General features: G+C 38.0%; 4 protein-coding genes across 4 annotated transcripts; 3 read left to right on the forward strand and 1 right to left on the reverse strand.

The window, feature by feature from the left end:
- The first annotated feature begins 1484 nt into the window (after positions 1–1484).
- LOC134653712 (uncharacterized) lies at positions 1485–2920 on the forward strand. The gene is made up of 3 exons (XM_063509105.1): positions 1485–1895; positions 2176–2368; positions 2607–2920. Exons 1-3 carry the CDS (start codon positions 1632–1634, stop codon positions 2918–2920), a joined length of 771 nt encoding a protein of 256 aa, XP_063365175.1. The 5' UTR covers positions 1485–1631.
- A 511-nt stretch (positions 2921–3431) lies between these two features.
- LOC134653279 (uncharacterized) lies at positions 3432–5586 on the forward strand. The gene is made up of 3 exons (XM_063508603.1): positions 3432–3689; positions 4571–4763; positions 5234–5586. The coding sequence occupies exons 1-3, from the start codon at positions 3432–3434 to the stop codon at positions 5545–5547; spliced, it is 765 nt and encodes a 254-aa protein (XP_063364673.1). The 3' UTR covers positions 5548–5586.
- Positions 5587–8170: 2584 nt separating this feature from the next.
- Positions 8171–9958, forward strand: LOC134653280 (uncharacterized). The gene is made up of 3 exons (XM_063508604.1): positions 8171–8424; positions 9022–9226; positions 9619–9958. The coding sequence occupies exons 1-3, from the start codon at positions 8176–8178 to the stop codon at positions 9930–9932; spliced, it is 768 nt and encodes a 255-aa protein (XP_063364674.1). The 5' UTR covers positions 8171–8175; the 3' UTR covers positions 9933–9958.
- Positions 9959–16143: 6185 nt separating this feature from the next.
- On the reverse strand, positions 16144–19800 carry LOC134653281 (uncharacterized). The gene is made up of 3 exons (XM_063508605.1): positions 19496–19800; positions 18267–18456; positions 16144–16470 (listed from the first exon to the last, which is right to left on the reverse strand). The coding sequence occupies exons 1-3, from the start codon at positions 19793–19795 to the stop codon at positions 16154–16156; spliced, it is 807 nt and encodes a 268-aa protein (XP_063364675.1). The 5' UTR covers positions 19796–19800; the 3' UTR covers positions 16144–16153.
- Between the last annotated feature and the right edge of the window lie 2816 nt (positions 19801–22616).

Here is a 22616-nt window from a genome sequence, read left to right on the forward strand (position 1 = left end):
TTAGTGTGACTACTTTAAAAAAAAAAACAAGATTGTTTTCATAAAATTATTTGATTTGTTTCCTAGTATAGTCAGAACATTGTGTTAAGATTTTTTAAGGATAACTGTACCTCCCTAAATTGGTATTAATATAGGATATACATAACTAATACTATCCGTAAGGTAATATAACATGACACAACATTATTGTTTGAAATACAAGTAGGTATGAAGATAACTGAACAATAATTAGAGGATATGCTTACTCGAACGCGTTTCGCCAACATGCACATCTGTTGTACTAATCGATATTGCGTTTCTTTATCATTAGATAAGACCAATTATCGAATTATGTCTAGCGTGGTAGCCACGCTACAAAATACCTATTAAAGAGAAAGAAGGGTTCCTTGTGAGCGTACTTACAAAGTTAGGGTCGGCAACGCGAATGCATGTAACATCCCTGGAGTTGCAGGCTTCCATAAGCTACGGTGACCGCTTATCGTCATGGGAGTGGGAGTGGTAGGTATTAAAAAATAAGCGAATGTTACATCAGGATGGTTGTAAAACACTCGCATCTCGCTTAGTTTATGAAGATTTTAGTACGTATAATTTTGATAAAACAAGTAACCCAGCTCAAATTCCATAAAGTTTTACAATCTTGGCATCTTACAGCAAATTTCTATTCAATTCAACTGTAGGTATGTAACAATATCTAAAGTTACTGCATCGTACATTTCCAGCATATAGTTTGGTAACACACTTCCATTATTTTACCGCATAAGAGCATTTTTATTTGCCGTACCTGATGGGTATCCTTGGAAATACCTTAACAACACTGGTGCCGAGAAACAGTTTGTTTGACCATTGATACTGACAATGCTAATCACGTTTTCGTCTGACAACGGCATGTATGTGCAATAATGTGAATAATGTAGCACAACACCATGGTATATATACTCATGGGCAAACTTAGAGGCACGCAAAAAAAGGTTTAATTACTGGATTACAGCACCTAAAGTAATTTCAAAATTAGTAATTAAACTTTTTTTTGCATTCCTCTAAATTTGTCCACGAGTATAACATACGTTTTTGGTACAAGCTTTTATCGCTGTCTGTACTTTTCTTTCCACAGGCAACTAATGCTCATCGAGATAACCGTACAGTTTTGATGTACACGCAAGTTTTCTCTCCTGTGGACAATAGTTAACATCTTGTGGGTAATGGGCATGAAGGTAATGATTTTATCATACTTATCCAAATAAAAGGAGTACCTTTTCATGTGGATAAGGGTTAAATAAGAAAATTAACCTTTATAGCCCTTAACTTTTGGGTAGGTATGTCTACAGGAAAGACGTGAACACAGTTTTGTGTTTGACCCATTTTGGTTCTGTGAGTAGACAAAAATTTACCTGTAAGCTGCATTTATATTTGGTGTTTGGTGTACCTTTAGTGATTTATATTCCTAATCGAGACACATCTTATCTTAAGCTTAAGAAGCAATTTTACAAAAACGAAATGTAAGCATTGCAATCTTTTCCCATCGCCCATGTTGATATGATTAAGCAATTCCGATATAAACACTCCTCATTCTTTCTCTGGTTGCAGTTCTTGGTATTTGATCACGTCGGACGGTTTAAAATTTTAAACTCAAAATGCCTCCGCACGTAACTGATGTTCCTTTTCAACAAGATCCTGAGAATGTTTTTAATCAATCCGAGCTTGGCAAGCCAGCTGCTTCTCAGCCAGCAGTAACAGTTTCTCAGGATAACTATAATCTAATAATTATTCAGTCTACTTTGAATCTGCTGTCACACATCTTTGTAGGAGTCACAGTAGGAGTTAACTTGCTGTTCGCGCTTCGGAATGGTCTTCCGATTGGAGCAACGCCGCAACATGTGATTCTGTGTGTTCTGGGGGTAAGTTTTATACAATAAAAAATGTTTTTTTACAGAAAAAAAAATCGTGTGAATTGAAGTGACTTGATTTTATCCTAAACCGATCGTTAGATAACAACCAAAACTCACAAATTACTCGTACTACCAAACATTCAGAGCCGTACGAAATAAGGTTGATTTTTTGTTCAATTATATTAATGCAGTTACTGAGTTTTGGTTGTCACTTGACGAGATGTACTTATAGCTGAACTGGAGTATCATATTATAATTATTTTTTGTTTAAATTTTATTTTGTTTACAGTATCAGCTATTAATGGCCGAAGCGATTCTTAGTCTGAGTTACCATAATGGCTGGTCGTCAAGGCTCAAATTTGTAGACAAGAGACGAGCTCACTGGATCTTGCAGCTCCTCGGGTCTGGACTGGCTTTGGCCGGTTGCTTCATCAAGGTCCTCGACAAGAATATCCATTGGGATACTTTGCATGGACAGTTTGGTATGTTGTCTATTATGTTGAACGATATTATTTGAGTCGTATATCTGAGACAAGAATCAACGTACCTTAGTAATGTTTTTTACCTCTAATGTCAATATTCTCATCATCTGCACTTTGCTCTTCCATGCCTCTCTCTTCGTCCGTCTGTACCTTATGCGTAACTTATGATTTTACCTCTAGTTTATTTACTAATGGAAATTTACAACAACACGTGACTTAACAGTTGTTATTATTGCAGCACTGGTGTCCATGGTGTTTACAACAGTGTCACTGGTAAACGGTCTCACTTCGCTCTACGCTCACGAGCTCAGCAAGTACCGCTTGTCACCCGGCCTCTCCAAGCTCACCCACATCAGCTTCGGCATCGTGGGTTTCGCCGCTGCTTCCATCTCCCTCTGCTACGGCTATGACAAGGACCAGTTCAGGAACTGGGCATCTGACAACTTTACCACGGCGATGATCGCTTTTGTTGCTGCTTTAACATTTTTTATTATCATCAACCCGTTCATTACCTTCTTTAATAAAAGTAGAGGATTATTAAAAAATAATTAATAAGTAAGATTTGAATCTCAATCATATTCATATAATTATTTATTTATTCATTAATGTAACATAATCAATCAATTTTGAATAAACTGTACACTCAAAATCATGTTGATAAACTAAATAAAATATATTATCAATATCTAATAGTAGTTTTCATTTCATTACATGCGAAAAACTGTATTATTATAGTAGTTTGGTATCAATTAATTTGCTGTAAAGTTTTTTTACTATGGATTGGATAAACTGACTTTTTGACTATATAGGTAACCCAAGTATGTTTTCAATCAACATTACTGCCGTGAAACATATATATTGTCTAAATAAAAAGTTGAATTTCTGTTCTAAAATAGTACTAAATGAAATGAGTTGCCAAATCTTTTTTAGGTCCTATCAGACTAATCTATCAATAAATCCAATCGTTGTCGAACTTGTCGATACGATGATAAGGTAATTTTATATAAAGGCAATACCTAAAATGTCATAGTAGTAGATTCAAGTTTGATCACCGTTGACCAAAATGCCGCCGAACATAACCGATCCGCCTATAGAACGTGACCCTGAGATTGTATTTAATGCGACAGAGAAAAGCAATCAACCTCCTCTACCTTCATCGGCAGCTAAGGATGGCTACAAGCTGAACATTTTTCAATTGTCGTTGAATCAGCTTGCTCATATCCTCATAGGGATGACAGTAGGAGTAATGTTGCTCTTCGCGCTGCGTAACGGTCTTCCACTTGGTGCCACGCCGCAGCACGTCATTTTGTGCGTCCTTGGGGTAAGTTGAATATTCAGTATCTTTAAACACAAAAGTATTTTCTCGTAAGTTATCAGAATCATATTATCTTTCTTGTAAAATCTAACTCTTATTAGCATGTCTTTCCCATCACGTAAAAATAGTGTTCCGGACCTTTGGGAGGCGTGCGCGGAGCCGAAGCCAACACGTAGAGCTCTTTTGACACTTTAATGAAATGGAAGGGGTGCATCGAGCGGATGCTACCTTTTCCCGTGTCATGGGATGCACGCAGAGGAAGCACCCGCCAGGGTATAAGGACTATTATTGAGAGTTGATGGGATGTAAAATGAACTACATGGGGTGAAAGCGATGGACTTAGTACTGAGCTACGGATTAAAAAATCGGACGCCTGCCGAATAAATCTTTATTAGTATCATTATTTAGCAAAACGAGATTTAATCGCGTATAATAAAATATTTAACCTCCGACATTTCTGAAATAATTAAACGCGATTAAATCCCGTTTTGTTAAATAATAATGAGTAAAAATCTTGAAAGTTTAAATCCGTTCTTTCAAGGGAAAAATCACTATTTTTAGGCTCGACTAGAGGGTTTGCTATCGCACTACAGTTCGATCACCGTATTAGAAAACGCTCAATCTAACTATCGGTGGTTTTTGGCGAGTTATGGCCAGTCTATTATGACTTAGTATGTTTTACTTCGTGAAACATGCTAAAAATTATTATTTATTATTCTTTGGTACTATTTAAATCACCTTGATATAGCAACCCGCGCCACCAAATTAGAGGTGGCTTTTAGCTAGTAATAACCAGTCTAATTGGTTATGATTATGTTTTACTTCGTGAAACGTGCTAAAATTAGTATTGTTTCTTTAAATCAACTTAATAATCGTTTTGTTTCCAGTACCATCTACTAATGGCCCAAGCCATCCTCAGCCTGAGCCCCCACAACGGCTGGTCATCGCGAATGAAGCTGGTGCACCGGCGGCGTGTTCACTGGATCCTGCAGGTTCTCGGCTCTGGCCTGGCCCTGGCTGGCTGTTTCATCAAGATCCTTGACAAGGATGTCCATTGGGATACTTTACACGGAAGATTTGGTATGTTTTGTGATTTTGTCACAATAAACAAGATTTAAATTTCTATACGTACAGTAAAACGCAGAAATTAAATTTTACACATATTTGGAGAAAATATCTTTCTATCATTCTTCCTTTTTAAATGGAAATCTAGGAACGATTAATCGATAATTTTAAATTTACCAGTGTATCCAAGGAATATGAAATCGTCAAGTTACCTAAAAGAAGAAATGTTAAACTAAACTCATAATGTTACTCCTAATCATTTGTCGTGGCTTCCAACCTACGTGGCGACCTGACATAGACCACTGGCTGACTGACTTACATATTTGGAACTACGGACATTTAAATTCAAAATTAGACATGACAACGACACGACAAAATAAGATCAGTTCACGACGGACAGCCAGACCGACCAGAAAGACTGTTCATAATTGATTTTATTACCAAAATCTGTTATGTAAAAATAACAATTTCTTCTTTTTTTGCAGCACTGGTTTCCATGGTATTCACATCAGTGTCAATGGTTAACGGGCTTGCGTCACTCTATGCCAATGAGCTCAGAGGGCTCCGTCTGCCGCCCAGCCTCTCCAAGCTGACCCACATCTGCTTCGGCATCGTGGGCTTCGCCGCCGCTTCCATCACCCTCTGCTACGGCTTGGACAAGGCCCAGTTTAGAAACTGGGCCACTGACAACTTCACCACGGCAATTATCATCTTTGTTGCCACCTTTACCACTATTATCATTGTTAACCCATTCATCACCTTCTTTAATAAAGGTCGTGGATTATTTAGAAATAACTAATAAGTAAGGATTTGAATCTCAACTATGTTCGCCGCTTTGTGCATAGGTACATTTATTTATTTAATAATTTTAAAACATACATCAATGCAGTCATCATTAGAGGTATATATGCAATTTTGTGGTCTATGAGTACCTACTCGAATTTGCAAACAAAATAAAATATCAAAATATTATTATTTTTCTTTTAATTACACACGGAACCTCAAAAAATCTTATGGGTTAAAACCCTTTATGTTAATGGATACAATTGATAATGTACTTTTCGGTTTTTCCCTAAGGTTCAATATGGTATTCTTTCTAGTGGTCCAGTGGCGTGCGTAAATCAGGGGGCCTAGCCAATATGACAATCGTTTGAGCTACGACATCATCTTGGTTAGGCTCCCAGGCTACTCGCACACCAATTGCATGGACGTGACGATATCACGCGTGCGTAGACTGGGCGATATCATGGATGACTCGACGTCTACAATTCTACACAATATGTGTACAGCACGTACCTGCCGTAGTGTGAGACAGAACGTCCTGCTGAACATACGTCTCGACAAAACTATCAGTTTTGTCGCGACTAAAGGATGACTCACGTTAGACCTGGCCGTGTCCGGGCCGAAGCTTCCGGAGCGTCGTTTTCTATGGAAAGCATCACGTGATCACCTGTCATCTATCATAGAAAAGTAACCGCCGGAAGCTCCGGCCCGGACACATCCCGGTCTAACGTGAGGTATCCTTAAAGCATGCAATACCGGACGATTATGAATTCGGGTGATGAAATCCGATATTGGCCCTCGACAATGGAATGCTGGAATTAATACGGGTACAAGCATTATAGATGATCATTAACAATATTTAATGATGTGACTTGTACCAGTGACATTATTTAATTTTAAATTGTCCAAATAATTAATAACCACCAATAAATTAGTCAGGAATAAAAAACATTTACGGACAATTTTATAGGTAATAACAACAATCAATAAAATAGCGAAGGGATATGACACGTGACGACTTTGTCGCCTATTGATTTGTCAACACAGGGTGGTTGCGTGTGGTCACAACACAAGGGCCACTGCGTATTGGCTTTTAACAATACGGAAAAAAGTAAAAATTATATTATTATTTTATTAGCCTATTAGTGTGTCCCTCTGCTGGGCAAAGGCCTCCCCTCTTTCCCGCCACTTGACTCTGTCCAATGCATACTATTTATTATGAAAGTTATAAATATATTTATGCTGATACATTTCGTCTGTGCAGAGTTAGCTTGGTCCGACTCAATTTGAACGACAAACAATAGGTATCAAAATGATAACAACCAAGTATGTACTAAATGTAAAGAAATAGGAATATGATCATTATAATCCTATAATAAACAAAGTGTATTTGGCCGATAACGAGTTTGACTGCAAGATCAGTATTTTGTATATATCTAATCTAATTTGACTACAGTACCTACTTATTTCATAAAGGGTAAACCATCCAATGATTCGACCTTCACAATACAGTCGGTGGCTTTTACTTTTGTAGGTTAGTACTAATTTATAAATAGCTAATCTAATTATTCGAAATAAATCCACAAGAAATTAAAAAAAAAATGCTAATTTATAAATAAAAAATAACTAATATCACTAAAACGTAAAAAATAAAAATAAAAATAGTAAAAAAATTAAATAAAAAAACGAAACCAGAATAACTCAATTTCGTTAATTTTTTTAAAAAAGGCAACCGCCTTCAAGAAACTAGCCCACTGAAAAGCACAAAATAATTTTTATATACCCCACTCCTTATCCCCTCCCAGTCCCTATCCCGTCGTAAAACAAATTTCAGCCAAAAAGTCATTAATAGTACTTACCTAATACATAATAAGCAAATTAATAACCATCCGAGTAATTACTTAGTTTTTGAAGGCGATGCCAAACCAACAAAAATATTAGGTATTTGCTGCAAAACAGAAAAAATACGAGTAGTAGTATACCTATAGTTCGTTTTTTTTAGCATTAGAAAGAAGGTAAGCGATCTTGACATGTCTTTTAATTGAAAAACGCTTTTTAAAAATCAGTTACTACTTATGAAAGCAGAAGAATATAAATGATCCTATTGGATTCGTAATTGTTACATATTTGACGAGACTTATTTTTAAAACGTGTTTTTCAATTAAAAGACTCATCAAGATTGTTTATCATATTTCTAATGCTAAAAAAACGAAGTATAGTGCAAGAACTAAATTAATGAGTAAAGTAAGTTTCTGCAAGTAACTGCAGCGTTTCGTTCTTCGCTGTCTAAAATGTTGGTTCTCGAACATTTTGATTTGAGCCGTTTTTTCAATCTTACGGATTGCTCGAGACTCTGAATAGGAATACCTAACCTAAAATTTCTGCGAATCCTAAGTAGACACGAATTTCAACAATAATAATAAACGCCCACTTAAAAGCGTATTGAACATTTATAATATAAGTGCATTAAATTGAATATCAGTACCTACAATCTTTGTATTGTGTTTTTTTAGCATCGATCAAATAAACCATATAATCATATTCCATTGTTGTCGATAAGACAAAGTTTATATAAAAGCAAGAAACGTACAGGTTTCTTCGATTGTAGTTAGGGAATCTCTTATTAAAATAACATAAAACGAAAATGCTGCCAAACGAGACCGATTCGCCTATTGACCGTGACCCCGAGATTGTACATAATGCGACAGATAATGGCAAGCAAACTTTACCAGAATCTAAGGATGACTACATTCTGAACATCTTTCAGTCGTCATTCAATCAGCTTAGTCATATTCTTATAGGGATTATTGTGGGAGTGTCATTGTTGTTTGCGCTACGTGACGGTTTCCCGACCGATGCTACATCACAACACGTCATTTTATGCGTTCTTGGGGTGAGTTACAAGTTTAGTTTCTTGTATACACAAAGGGTTTGTTTTTTCTTACATGCGTACGCAACGCATTTTGTATAATCAGGGACTTCATACATACATAATACATTTGCTACAATCTTGTGGGCTGCCTATCGTATCATAACTATTTACTATAGAGGTAATTCCGAGACGCTCATCATATCGTAAAATTTTTCGCTTATAGTACCTATGTATTTACGAGACAGTTTTGTATACTAAATTTTTCTATAGTTGTGAGCCACAGACAAGACATCCTCTAGACTGAGCATAGTAGCGCTACCCCCTCTGCCACAAATATACGGTAGTTTTACTCCATCTTCGAGTCAAAGTGTCGTTGTGTGTCGTCCGTGTCTTTGAACGGACCAATCACGGCACGGGACTCGCTCACCTCGTCCCCCGCACCCCAGTATTTTTGGCAGCATCGGTTTCATAAAATAATTGCTCTAAACTCCGTCTAGAGGATTCCTAGTCTATGTTGTATTTTACAATAACTTGGAGGTTTCCTGTGGCTAATGCAAAAAAAAAATATTCTCGTTTCAAAAATACGAAAGACCTGCGTCAATATCGTTATATTTCCAGTACCAACTACTGATGGGCCAAGCCATCCTCAGCCTGAGCCCCCACAACGGCTGGTCGTCGCGACTGAAGCTGGTGCACAAGCGCCGTGCTCACTGGATCCTGCAGGTGCTCGGCTCCAGCCTGACCCTGGCCGGCTGCCATATTCAGGTCGTCGACAAGGGCGTCTATTGGAACACAATGTCTCATACTTTCCATGGAATGTTTGGTAAATATATTCACTATTACGATATTATTAAGGTTCCGTTCAAAATGGTTTATACTTATGAGTTCACTTCGGTCTTGTAAATCAATTACAAGTTTTTCTCGGATATAGTTTAACGTAGATAGCTAGAATAATTATGGAACAATTTAAAGCACTATACTTACTACCTTTGTGATAGAGTCAAACTGCCTGTTTACTTAACCAGCTGAACATTACTTCAACATAACACTCTATTAATGATTTCACCTCCTACCTATATCTTAGTAACTATTTGAAATCTAGAAACTTTTTACCAGAACACCCAAATAATGCTAAAGCTATAAGTGACCTTCAATAAGTAACATAAACCTACTGTAACTCCTCATTATTAATATATTTTTTTGTTAATTTTGCAGCACAGCTCTCCATGGTATTTTCAGTAGTGTCTTTGGCAAACGGTCTCACGTCACTCTACGCCAACGAGCTCAGCAAGTTCCGCGTTCCACCGAGCCTCTCCAAGCTCACCCACATCTGCTTCGGCATCGTGGGCTTCTCCACCGCTTCCATCGCCCTCTGCTTCGGTTTGGACAGAATCGAGTTCAGAAGCTGGGCATCTGATAGCTTTACCACGGCAATGATCATATTTGTAGCCATCTTTACTACCATTATCATTATCAACCCATTTATCTCTTTTTATAATAAAAGTCGTGTATTATTTAAAAATAATTAATAAGGAATCTTTTGAATCTCAATTATGTTTATCGGTAAGCTAATGTGTATACTCATTAATAAAGCTATATCTGCAGTGATAACTAAAAAGTAGTTTTTTGAAAATCAGTATGTGACAACACCACAGAAAAGTATTAAATAGTCTTGATACTTGTGAAGTATTCTACCATATCAACCGATTTGAAAATCAGGCATCAACATTAAAATCTAAAAAATGAAGAACACAAAGATGAAGTTCATAAGATTAGTATGCCTATACTTTTTACTGATTAGGTGTGGTAAATTTTCTGTGAAATTAAAACCTTGGTTGAAACTAATATTATATTTTCTAAAAATGGTGCAATCTAAGGGTGCATGGATTAAGATGTCACATTTCACTTGCCAGTCATCAACATGTCTTTATTACAGCTAAGAAACATTGCCATATTAATGTTTACCTAAGATAGCTCTAGTCTAGATAATGACTAATCACTTTTTTTATTAGTACCTACTACCTATAGAACCTAAGTGTATTGTATAAATCCGAAACATCTAAAATTGTAGTGACGAAAATGACGTTTTGTTTACGACCCTGAAGTGAAAGAAAGGCGTATTCGATAGCAACTGATTTTATTCGATCTACCCGTTAGTACATATTTGTATGAATACCCACACAACATCTTCCTCGTTACAAAAATAAGCCATAAGTACTTATGCATAAAGTACATTATTATAATTGCACTGGAAATAGAAGCTAACTTTACATAAGTATAAAGTTAATGGAAAATTATATTGTTGTATAATAGTTATACATATTGGATTATAATAATTAATAATAATCTTTATATAACTAAATTAATAACAATCCATTTATAATGCTACTACAAGTATATCACTTATTACTTACTATCTTAACAAAATAGTAAACAAGATACCTTGCGTTATATATTATTATATAATAGCGTAACTGTATTAACAGCTGACTTTTCTACATGCACATTACGTAATCTATTAATCTAGGTATCAATAGACGCTGACGCATACGAGTATTACAAAACAAATATTCATTCTTCATTTTTAAACTCTGTAATATACATATCTGCATGCACGTAACTTAACTTTAAGTATTTAGCCTATTTAGATAAATATGACCTATAGGTATTCTCCTTTTTTTTTTTACATTTTTATTAATTTATTTGTAACATTATATTAAATTTTATTTTGATTTAATAACTGTAAGGGAGCTTCTTTCACTGACCTGGTAAAATTATGAATTAAATATAGTTTTTCATATTAATGCGTGCCTTAACCGCCGCCTGTCTAGGTTCGCGAGATTTTTCCGTATGCGGTTGCGAGTTTGGCGTGGAACCAGGAGCTGCACCGGCTCCGTCGGGCGACGGCGGCCTGTCGCTGTCGGCACTCGACCAAGCTTCCTCGTCACTCGGCAATTTGTCAGCAACGTTGCTGTCATTCACGGGTGAACCTCGCTCAAGTTTTATTAAATGGCGCCTGTTTCGTCTGATCCGCTTGTCGGAGCGATCAGTCACGAAATAGGAACGAGGTTGATCTGCTCGTGACTCGACACGGGCTTGTCTCCTGCGCTGCCCATCCACCACCAGCACCGGGTCGCCCGGCTGTAGTTCCGGCAGTGCCCGTGCTCGTTGATCGTAGTGCTGTTTACTAGTCTGTTGGTTACGTACCATTTGCTCATAGTCACGGCTATTATCTCGGCTCGGTCGAAGTTTGCTCTCGTGAGACGGTAATCTTGTATTGAGCGTGCGTCCCATTAGTAACTGAGATGGCGAGCTTAGGTTATCGCGGGGGGTAGTACGGAAGTTTAAAAGTCCTAAGTGGAAATCTGAACCAGAATTTATAGATTTTATGAGAATATCTTTAATAGTTCGCACGCTTTTTTCACTACGACCGTTCGATTGTGCATAATGGGGAGATGTCGTAATATGGTCAAACTCCCATTCTTTTTTAAAACCCGCGAACTCTTTTGATGCGTAAGCAGGTCCGTTATCCGTAACTAAAACCCAAGGAATGCCGTGTCTTGCAAACTGATCTTTCATGGCTTCTATGACTGCCCTACTTCCTATGTTTTTGATTTGACTTACTTCGATAAAATTAGAAAAATAATCAACCAGTATAAGAAAATATTTCGAGCCGTATTGGAAAATATCTGAACCTACCTTTACCCATGGCAAGTCGGGTATATCATGCGGCAGCATAGGTTCCCGCTGGGCCCTCGGCGCGCGCGCGGCGCATGCCCCGCAGCGGCGCACGCGGCGCTCCACGTCTCGACTCATTCCCGGCCAGAACATGACGTCTCGCGCGTGCCGTTTACAACGATCGATGCCCATGTGTCCGTCGTGCACGCGACTTATCATTTCTGACCTTAACGCTTTAGGAATATATACTAAATTGTCCTTGAAAATTATACCTTCTACATATTCAAAGCTATCTCGCAACGACCAGTGTCCTCGCACTTTTTCGTTGACTTCATATTTACTGTGCGGCCAACCTGAATGTATATATTTAATTATTAACTGACACTCTTCATCCTCTGCGGTCATTTGTCTGATTGTACGTAACTTACCGTCACTGAATCTGACATTTTCCAATAGGAAACATGACTGGTTGTTTATTTCCTCGGATACCTTGTCACTAATGTTATCCGGGAGGGGTGCTCGAGACAACGTATCTGCAACATACATATATTTACCTGGCTTATACACGACCTTGAAATCATAACCCTGTATGCGCAGCATCATCCTCTGCAAACGCGCTGGCACAGAATCTAAAGGTTTTGAAAACAATGCCTCCAGAGGTTTGTGATCCGTCTCGACTGTGACGTCACCATGAGCGTACACATATTGATGGAATCGCTCCAGTCCGAAGACAATGGCAAGAAGCTCCTTTTCAATTTGTGCATACCTGGTCTGTGCGTCTGTCAGCGTGGCAGACGCAAACTCAACGGGCCGGTCTGCTTGAAGGATCACAGCACCCAGCGCGTGCTGGCTAGCATCTACCGAGACCAGCACTGGAGCGCGCGGCGCGTACAGGGCCAGCACGGGCGCGCCGCTCACCAACGCCCGCAGCTGTCCGGCGGCTGCCTCGTGCTGCGGCTCCCAGCACCATTCCGTGTTCTTTTTTAACAGGGCTCGTAAAGGTGACGCCACTTCTGAATAGTTAGGTATAAATTTGGATAAGTAATTCACCATACCTAAAAACCTTTCCAGAGACGCTCGGTCGTGTGGAGAAGGCATCTTCTCGATCGCCTTAACCTTCTCAGAGTCAACACGCATACCCTCATGACTAAACGTGTGACCGAGATAAGTAATCTGTTGGACTCTAAATTCGCACTTCTGTTTATTAAATTTAATACCTACCTCGCGTGATCTGTCTAGCAACGACTTCAATCTTGCATCGTGTTCCTCTAAAGTACGTCCATAGACTATAATATCATCGACGAACGATTCGACTCCCTCCAGATCCTCTAAAATTTGACGAACCTTAGAATGGAACACCTCAGACGCACAGTTTATACCATACGGAAGGCGTAAGAACTGGTACCTACCAAAAGGTGTCCCAAATGTACATAGGTCGGCACTGGCATCGTCTATTTGTACCATCCAAAAACCTGAGCGAGCATCAAGTTTGCTAAAATAGCGCGCTCCCTGCAGCTTTGTGGCAATTTCGCCGAGCGCGGGAAGGGGATAGCGAGCGCGGCGCACAACGCGGTTAAGCGGCCGCGGGTCGAGGCACACGCGTATACTGCCGTCTTTTTTCGCGGCCACTACAATCGCATTGACCCACGGTGTGGGATGGGACACTTTTCTAATGACCCCCATTTTAACCATACGATCTAATTCACCCTGTAGCTTATCACGCACGCCCATAGGTATCTTGCGAACCGGACAGACTGACGGCTGCGCTCCTTCCTCGACGGTAATAGTATACTCACCCGGCAATTTACCCAGGCCATGAAAGAGATCCTCATAATGATCTAAGGAAAGTGAATATATGCGCTTGACCAGACCTAAGTCCTCACAAGCATATTTGCCCAAAACACTTTTTCTATCGTCACGACATATAACAAACCGCAACGGATATAAACGTTCTTTATATAACCAATTAATAATGCACGAACCGATCATAGGTACATAATTTCCGCAAAATGATTCGGCCCTTATATTATCTGGTTCTATACTAGTAATGTCAAGACCCAGTTTTTTGAAATTTTTCATCGATAGAACGTTTAAATCCGAGCCAGTATCAAGCTTAAAAGTCTCGGCCCTACGATTATCACTAACTAGTAAAGTTTCATACCATTTTTTGCGGTCTTTATGATAATCAGAGTCCACATCGACCCCATCGATGAAGTACAGTTCGTCGTCGTCACCGTAACCGTCCTCTTCAATTTGATACACTTTGTTTTGTCTTTTAAATGGGCACTTTACCTTAAAATGACCTGCACCACCACACAATAAACACTTTGCACCTCTCGCTGGACACCGCTGGCCTCCGTCGCAGTAGGTACTCGCGCAGGCAGGGCAGGAGCGGCCCGGCGCGCTCGGGCCGCCGGCCCCGCGCGCCGCCGCGCTGCCGCCGCGCCGGCCGCCGCGCCCCCGCCAGCGCTGCGGGCGCCTGCCGCGGCCACCCCCAGGATACTGTCCCGAGGTTCCATACAGCACATCCACTGCCGACGTTGACGGTTCCCCGGCAACCTTGGACTCTTCGATTTGGCGCTTCTCTTCACTTGACATCTCGTTCGCCTGAGTAATCTTTACCGCCTTATCTAAAGTTAGATCCTCCGCCCTGAGCAAGCGGTCGCGTACTTTACTGCTGGCCACACCGCACACTATGCGATCACGCATTAGACTCTCCTCGAGGTCCTTGAACTCGCACTGCTGGGCGAGTATTTTCAGTGCCGTTACGTACTCGTCTATAGATTCACCACTTTCCTGGTTCCTAGAGAAAAACTTGAATCGTGCCATCGTTTCGTTCTGTTTGGTCCCAAAGTGATCATTAAACTTTTTTACTAAGGTCGGCAAGTCATCGCGGCTCTCATCCTTTGTAAATTTGAAGGTCAAGTATACATTATAACCTTCCGACCCTATTAGGTTTACCAGCAAACTGGCTTGCACGTCACTTGATTCCTTACAAACTCCCGAAGCCTTCAGGAATACTTGGAATTGCGTGTACCACCGGCGCCACGCCTCGGCGCGCGCGCCCGGGCCACCCTCCAGGCACAATTCCGGCGGAGGCCGCGCATGCTCCATATTGTTTACACAAACACAATTTATCACTAGTTACACACTATAAACTGCACGAAACTCGTTTACTTGCCCGAAATGCGTGAAATATACAATAAAATACGGCACCGCTGTCACCATGAAGTGAAAGAAAGGCGTATTCGATAGCAACTGATTTTATTCGATCTACCCGTTAGTATGAATACCCACACAACAGACCCAAAACGCAAACAAACATATTATCGAATAAAACTAAGTTACATCTGGATAAAATACAGAGACACATCGTTTACAAACTCGATTGGGGCACAGGTAACCGATCTCGGATAACGACCGTAGATGCTTCCACCTATCTTTATGGCATCTGTACGTATAAAGGAAACTCTTGGAAAGAGTAATGGGCCTCGATATACACATTCTGGAATAGAGTATTGTTGCCAATGCTAAATGTTAGAGATATACGGCCATATCTATTGATAAATGCGACAATGTTCACAGTAGTGTGTAGACCTTTGACCGAGACTCCTGGACTCTATTTTGTGTTCCACGGCGCGTCTGCCATATAATATTAAATATGACAAATATATTGTGTGGAAATATTTTACACTTTTGAATAGGACAAAATTTAAAAGCATGGGTGTATGAGATCATTTTATTTATTTGTTTCTCATGCACTATTATAACCACTCTAAAACTGATACTAGCATAAATTTTCATGAATAAATTGTATCTTGAAATCTTATCTTAATGTTTCTTTATGAGGTACCTACCTACCTACTAGTTTCTTATCATATGTATTAAAAAGGACAATTTATTTTTATCGTGTGTAACTGAGATCAATAATCTACCTTTTCGCCATTATTATCGTAATATAAATACGTAAAAACATCTTTTATTTTAGAAATAAAAAAGCTTATACGGTGTGCAGTCACGTCCGCATTGTATGACTAACTAATAATTTATAGACAAATACATGATTCACTTACTAAAATATCTTGCTCTTAATCACTTCAAATAAATTTCTAGAGAACTTACATATCGGTGAAAAACATATCAAAAAAGTATACATACAAGTTATGGCAATAAGAACGTAACCAAATTCCCGCGATGCCCACTCCGTGAAGGAGTGTTTCAGATATCCGTAAATAAGACAAACTGAAGATAGTAAGAAAGCTAAAGTGCCAATTAGTGAGTGCGAGAGCATGGAAACTCTTGGAGGCATGTAGCGGCGCAGTTGCCTCGCATAAAGTGAGGAGACTCCGTTGGCGAGGCTCACGATGGTGAAGAGGAGGGCCGCCAAAGCTAGAAAAATACAATTTAACTAGGTATTAATGGGCGACGAGAGAATACAAAGCAATAGTATTTAAAATGAGGTTAGTATTTTATAGGCGTGTTTCTCTTAGGTATAGGTACATAAATATGCAGTAGATATCTTTTGTTTGTAATTCTAATAATCCTCTATATTAACACTTATGTGATCATCTATAGTATACAGGATGTTGCCTGTAACACGAGCAAATAATTAAAACATATGTTGTACTCCTCAAACTGTAAAACTTTTGTTAAACTACTTTTAAAAATTATGAATCCTTCAGACTTCCTCTTTTTTATACAAAATAAATACGTTCTTTTTCATACAATTCAATGTACGCTGAGATCAGTGTGTTTGACGACTTTGACGTTGCTTGTCACGCTTCAAACATATCAAAATTTTCAATACATTGCGTCTTTAAATTGTAATAAAAATCAAAACATAAGTTATTTTTAAAAGTTTCTGAAGAAATGTTGGTCAGTTTGAGGAGTACAGCCTACAGTTTAATTTATTGCTCCTGTTACAGGAAGCACCCTGTATATGAATAATTACTATGAGTCAATATAATTATTTTACCTATGTTATTATATACCTATGCTTATACCTACTATATAATGACCGATGAAACAGGGTAAAACACGACCTACGTGCGAATATCGAGGAAGTGTGATAAATATTATGATTTTATTGACTGATACAGTTAAATCAGACTATTAATATCACATAATCCTTCATGATTAAAAACCGTCACGATAAAACTAGACATAAAATCGATTTGAATGCTTTATTGGAGAAGAAAGTCGATAAAATGTGCAATTAGGAAAAATAAACCATAACAAAAAATAACATGCTATCACACGGATTAAAACAGACAAAGTTAAGATATGTAGATAAGATAATTAAATATGGTATCATCATGTAGTACGTGCGCGGGTGCACGCTGCTACAAAAATAATGCAATTTTGCATTGGAGTAAAATGTATTTAAACAAATCCCTTTCGTTATAATAAATAAAACCCCTGATCTATTCTTTGCCAAATCATACTCATACGTATTTATTAAATAATATTATTAGGTACATATTACACGTCAAAATTGAAATTACATCAGATACAGAAATATTACAAAATATTATTACAGCTTAGGTAGGGTAGCATAGAAATCCTGATTTATTTTAAAGTTTTCATTTTTTTAAATCGGATCCAGGCCCATTAAAACAGATGGATTGATATCTTAAGGACGACTCAAGCTAGAACGGTCCGGGTTCGGGCCGAAGCGTCCGACACTTCCTTCTCTATAGAGAGCGTCAGGTGATTCCCGTCATAAATCATCAAAATGAACTGTCGGACGCTTCGGCCCGAACCCGGTGCGTTCTAGTTTGAGCCATCCTTTCTTCAAAATTTCTTCTGGTGAGCGATGATGATGTTAAAGCTTTAACAGTAAGTACATATACTTACATACAGCGTTAAGGTAATATATGTTATAACATATAGGTCTCTATTGTTTCCCAAATAGTTTTATGCCATAATGTATTGTTTTCCCGCATTTTCGTTTGTCATAATTGATTTATTTCAGAAAGGTGTCACTTTTCAGGATTACCATAAAACAAACCTAACCTAACCTATCTATAGGATAACCTAACGAAAATCCTGAAATGTTAACGGTTTCAGTTTTATGACTAATGATAATATGACAAACAATACATTATGACTTAAAACTTTATGGGAAACAACGGGACCCCATATGTTATTTATTGTAGGTAGCGCTCAAGGCTACCGAACCATACCGAACTTTCCATGTAGCGAGTTGAAGTTAACAGTCTTATGGGCCGACATAATGACTGAGCCAACGAAGGCCAATATTGACCCCAGCAGTTGCATTATCCAATGGGCACGGCGACGGTGCGTGTACGACAGCGCTGACATCCAGCTGTCGCTTTGAAGACAGATCATGGCGTACGGCATAAGAAGTTGGTACTGAAATTAGGCATAATTGCGGTGTGTAAACAGAAAAACGTTTGGGGACTCCTCATTTTAAATTGACAAAGGATTTCGATGAAACTTGCTATATTATGGGGGTTTTCGGGGGCGAAAAACCGATCTAGCTAGGTCTTACGTAATGTATGTACTTAAACACTATTTGTACATAAGAAAGTATACAATGTACAAACCCTTTGTTCCCTTATCTTATCTCTGGGAAAACACGTATTTTTTAATTTTTATATGTTTTCTCCCAGATATTACGTTATTAAAGGTTAGCGTCAGAGCAAAGTTATTAATTTTATTATGGATTCGTGAAAAGTTTTTGAGGTGGGTTAATTTCTTCGGAGGTTTCATAAGACTCCAAAATTCAGCAGAAAAAAAATCAGTTTGAAAGCTTAATCTGTCTAGATTCATGTACGCGTGACACTATTCTTCATGTACGTGTCTCCGTAACGTAGGTACAGTTATGTGGTTGCGGGTAGAAACTAATCAACGCATAGTCAAACACATTCCGCGAACTCGGTGTGGTGGCGAGCATGACAATGATTATGCGACGAAGGCTAGGGTCGAACAAGCTCATTAGATCAATGACTTCAGCATTGGAAATGTGCCATTTAGTAGTTTTGATACATGAAAATGCAACACATTTATACTTACGCTTATCACACATGCCATTAGAATAATTCGAAACATTTAAATAGGTACGAGTAAGTATGTATTATATTAAAAATACATAGGTAATATTGACATGTTGTGTCACGCCCCTTTTCGCGCATCTTCGTGGATTTACTTGAAAACTATCGTGACCGTTGTTCATATCGATCATATCATATCATATCCCTAATCGGTATCTTAACGCTGATATGAGATTGCTATCCTAAGAAGAGAATTTGAAATTAAAATTATCTCTGGCGCTAAGTGAATATAACAGTAGGTACTGCGTGGTACTGTTATATTCAGCTCTGCGATAAGCGATACCGCCGTATAAACGGGAACATTAAAATAAGAGTAATTAGGTAGGTAATGAACTTACTCCAATCACGCAAAGCACAATATGCCACTGAAAAACGGTCATTTCGCTCGGAGATTTCATTCCAAACCACAAAGTCACAAACGAACTGCCACCAATCAGAGTATACACCATTGTGTTAGAGAAAGATCGCACAAAATTCCATGGTATGTGAAAAGATGCGGATATCGATGAAGTTGTTAATAGTTCGTGATTGCTCGAAACTGGAACTGAATTTCTATCAACTGTTGTTGTGCTCTCCGTTTCGCCATGTTCGGTTTCCATTTCCTCTACTATAGGCGTTCTATCGCTTGTGGTCGCCATTTTGAACATTAATCACTTAATTATGTATTATTTATTCAATACATTAAAATATACCTTACTAAACAATACCGAAATTCAACCTGTTTTCACTATAACTAAGTAAACATTGTTACAAGACAGTCAAATCATGCACGCATGTTTTATCGCCAGATACATGTCTCACGTCTCTTCGATAAAAGATAAGACCATGCATTATATGATAAACTAAACAGTAGGTAAATGTTAGCTAAAATAATATAAGCCTTTTTTAAAGGACTGAAAGTCTAGTTTTACTCGACGTTTTTTCTTGTTTATCGGATTAAAAAACCGATCACGATTGCTAGGATTTCCTCTTAATTCCTATTGACTGCTGTAATTCTCGGCCGGGCTTTTCCAGGAAGCCTCAAACCTGAGTTGACCGACTGCAAACCAGTACTGTAGACAATGGGGTCACATTCCGAATTACCTACCCATAATGAAAAACCTACGAAGGCATTCCCTGCGATATGGTTTCCCTATGTTTAAATTCTACTTGCCATGCTGTACTAAGTATGTAGTTCAAAATTCCCATAACCATTACCCACCACTAAATACATGTAGGTAGTATTACGAGACTGCTAATTAGGATAGCAGTATACATTTAATTGCCTTGCCAAATATCAAAGTCCGAGCAAAACGACCGCTGAAACCTTATTTTTAATGGTTCATTTCGGGATAAAGTCATAATTCGGGATAGAATTACTTTTCCTCTGGGTTTAGTATCCTCTGTCAAAGTAACCTTCCCTCACCTACCATCATTACATTTTATTACAATGGAACATGGCTTTGCTTTTTTGGCGCGACTAGAAGTGATAAAGCGGCGTTGCATTGTGTTAAGTATCCGTTCATAGTTCTAGTATGGAGGTCTGTTTATAGAAAATTTACTGGAGCTAGTTTGAATAAGATTCAGTTATGTTGAAGTCTGCGCGACTTACATTACTGTACTGACTTACGTCAAAGTAAGTTTTAACAGTACAGCTATAATATATCTAAATACTTTAATGTGCATGTACTCGTAATTGCTGTTGGCGAGACAATTAAGCAGTAAAGTTTTACAACTCTAAGGCTGTAAGTAAGTAAGTGTAAGTACATACAATAATTAAGTGTTAATTTTATCTCTTTAACAAATACTTTTGTAAATCAGTTTATCAGTAAATTAGTTATGCTAAAACCAAAATTTCTTATAACTAAATATTTAATAATAAAGTATAGTATAAAATACGTGTCAATATTCAATACAGCAAATAAATGGCACCCGTAAAAGTGTTCAAACTTATTGATATCGCCACGGAATCAATTACAAAAACTGTATCATAAAATACTAACTGAAGAAATTAATTCGACCGGCAATGCAATTACGTGCAGTCACGATATCTAGTGATTCATGTTGTTCGTTACAGTATAAATCATGAGGGCAGACGTGTGAATTTACATAGCGCCTACAAGAATGTCCATAAACATGCAAATTATCAATAAGAAAATTGAGAAGTCCCCTTGATTGCGAAGTAATCAATGTTCGACGAGATACGGCTTACACTGGACAGGTCAATGCATCTTATTCTTAAATAATCTAGTTTGGTGTTCAGTCGCGAATCTATAATCGAGCGACTTGAATAGTTTAATATTATTGATTAAATAAATCGCATTATACTATTTAGAAGTTTTCAATAAGTCCCAGTATTAAACACTTTCCAATCTTTCTTTCAATCTTTAATCTTAATTCATTACAGGTGATGGTGACAAACAGGATGTTATTTATTAGATTTGGAACGTAGAATATTGGGAAGTTTAATTAGAACAACACAAGCAATTTGGTAAACTCCTCGGCTTGGTTATTCGATGCAATATTGTGTTTGAAAAACTGAAAATTAAATAAGAAAGTGTGAATATCTATTGTATCAATAAACGATCACATTACATCATTTACGTTCAATAAATACTTAAACAATGGTCCTTATTTATTGAAGCGTAATTGGGTATGTATTTAAATGTTTTATAAAAAACTTAAGCTCAACAAAAACAACGTATTATATTACTTATTTCATATTAAATTCAATTACTTTAACTTCAACATCGCGTGGGTTCATGTTTATGAAAATTCTCTTAAAGTTTGGTAAGGAAAACGTCTTTTAGTATACGAAATGTTAATATACGGGCGGTGGACCCTCTAGCATTAGGCGAATCGCTTAAAAGCATTGTCTTGTTTTTCTCGGGAAATGAGATGGTGCGAGTGCCTCGTCTCGAGCATTTCTTGTTTTGGACGTAGATAACTCTTCTTCATGTGGTATTTTGCTTAGCAACTCGACGAATATTAGTACCTATATATTTTTTAAGGCTGGTGCTTATAGCTTTTGGTTTTATGTAAGTTAATAATAAATTCCGAATGTGACAAGAAATGAAACACTTCAGCGGATTATCCTTAAAAAAACACTGTAGGTATGACATGACCTGACAACCGCACCCGCACACCCCACATAATATTATTTAACATCGTTCTTCAGTAGAGTATTGGTAAGATGGCACCTGTACGATTACGTAAGTACTTAAACTTTAAAATGACACAAAATACTACATAATTATTTTACGAGCAAAGTTGCAACAACAAAAAATCTTTATAAACTTCTGGAAAAATTAGAACAATAAAAAACTGGGATGTATAAAACGCCTAGTTAATGTGGTTTACTCAATTTCCCGGTAGATGTCACTTTTGATTTCTACAACTAGCGAACGGTGGTCTATCGTGGACTTCATAAGATATTTAAATTTATTTTTGTACTTTGAGAGGATTTGTGTGGAGTTTAGT

The sequence above is a fragment of the Cydia amplana genome, chromosome 13 (assembly GCF_948474715.1).
Source record: "Cydia amplana chromosome 13, ilCydAmpl1.1, whole genome shotgun sequence".
Lineage (NCBI taxonomy): Eukaryota > Metazoa > Arthropoda > Insecta > Lepidoptera > Tortricidae > Cydia > Cydia amplana.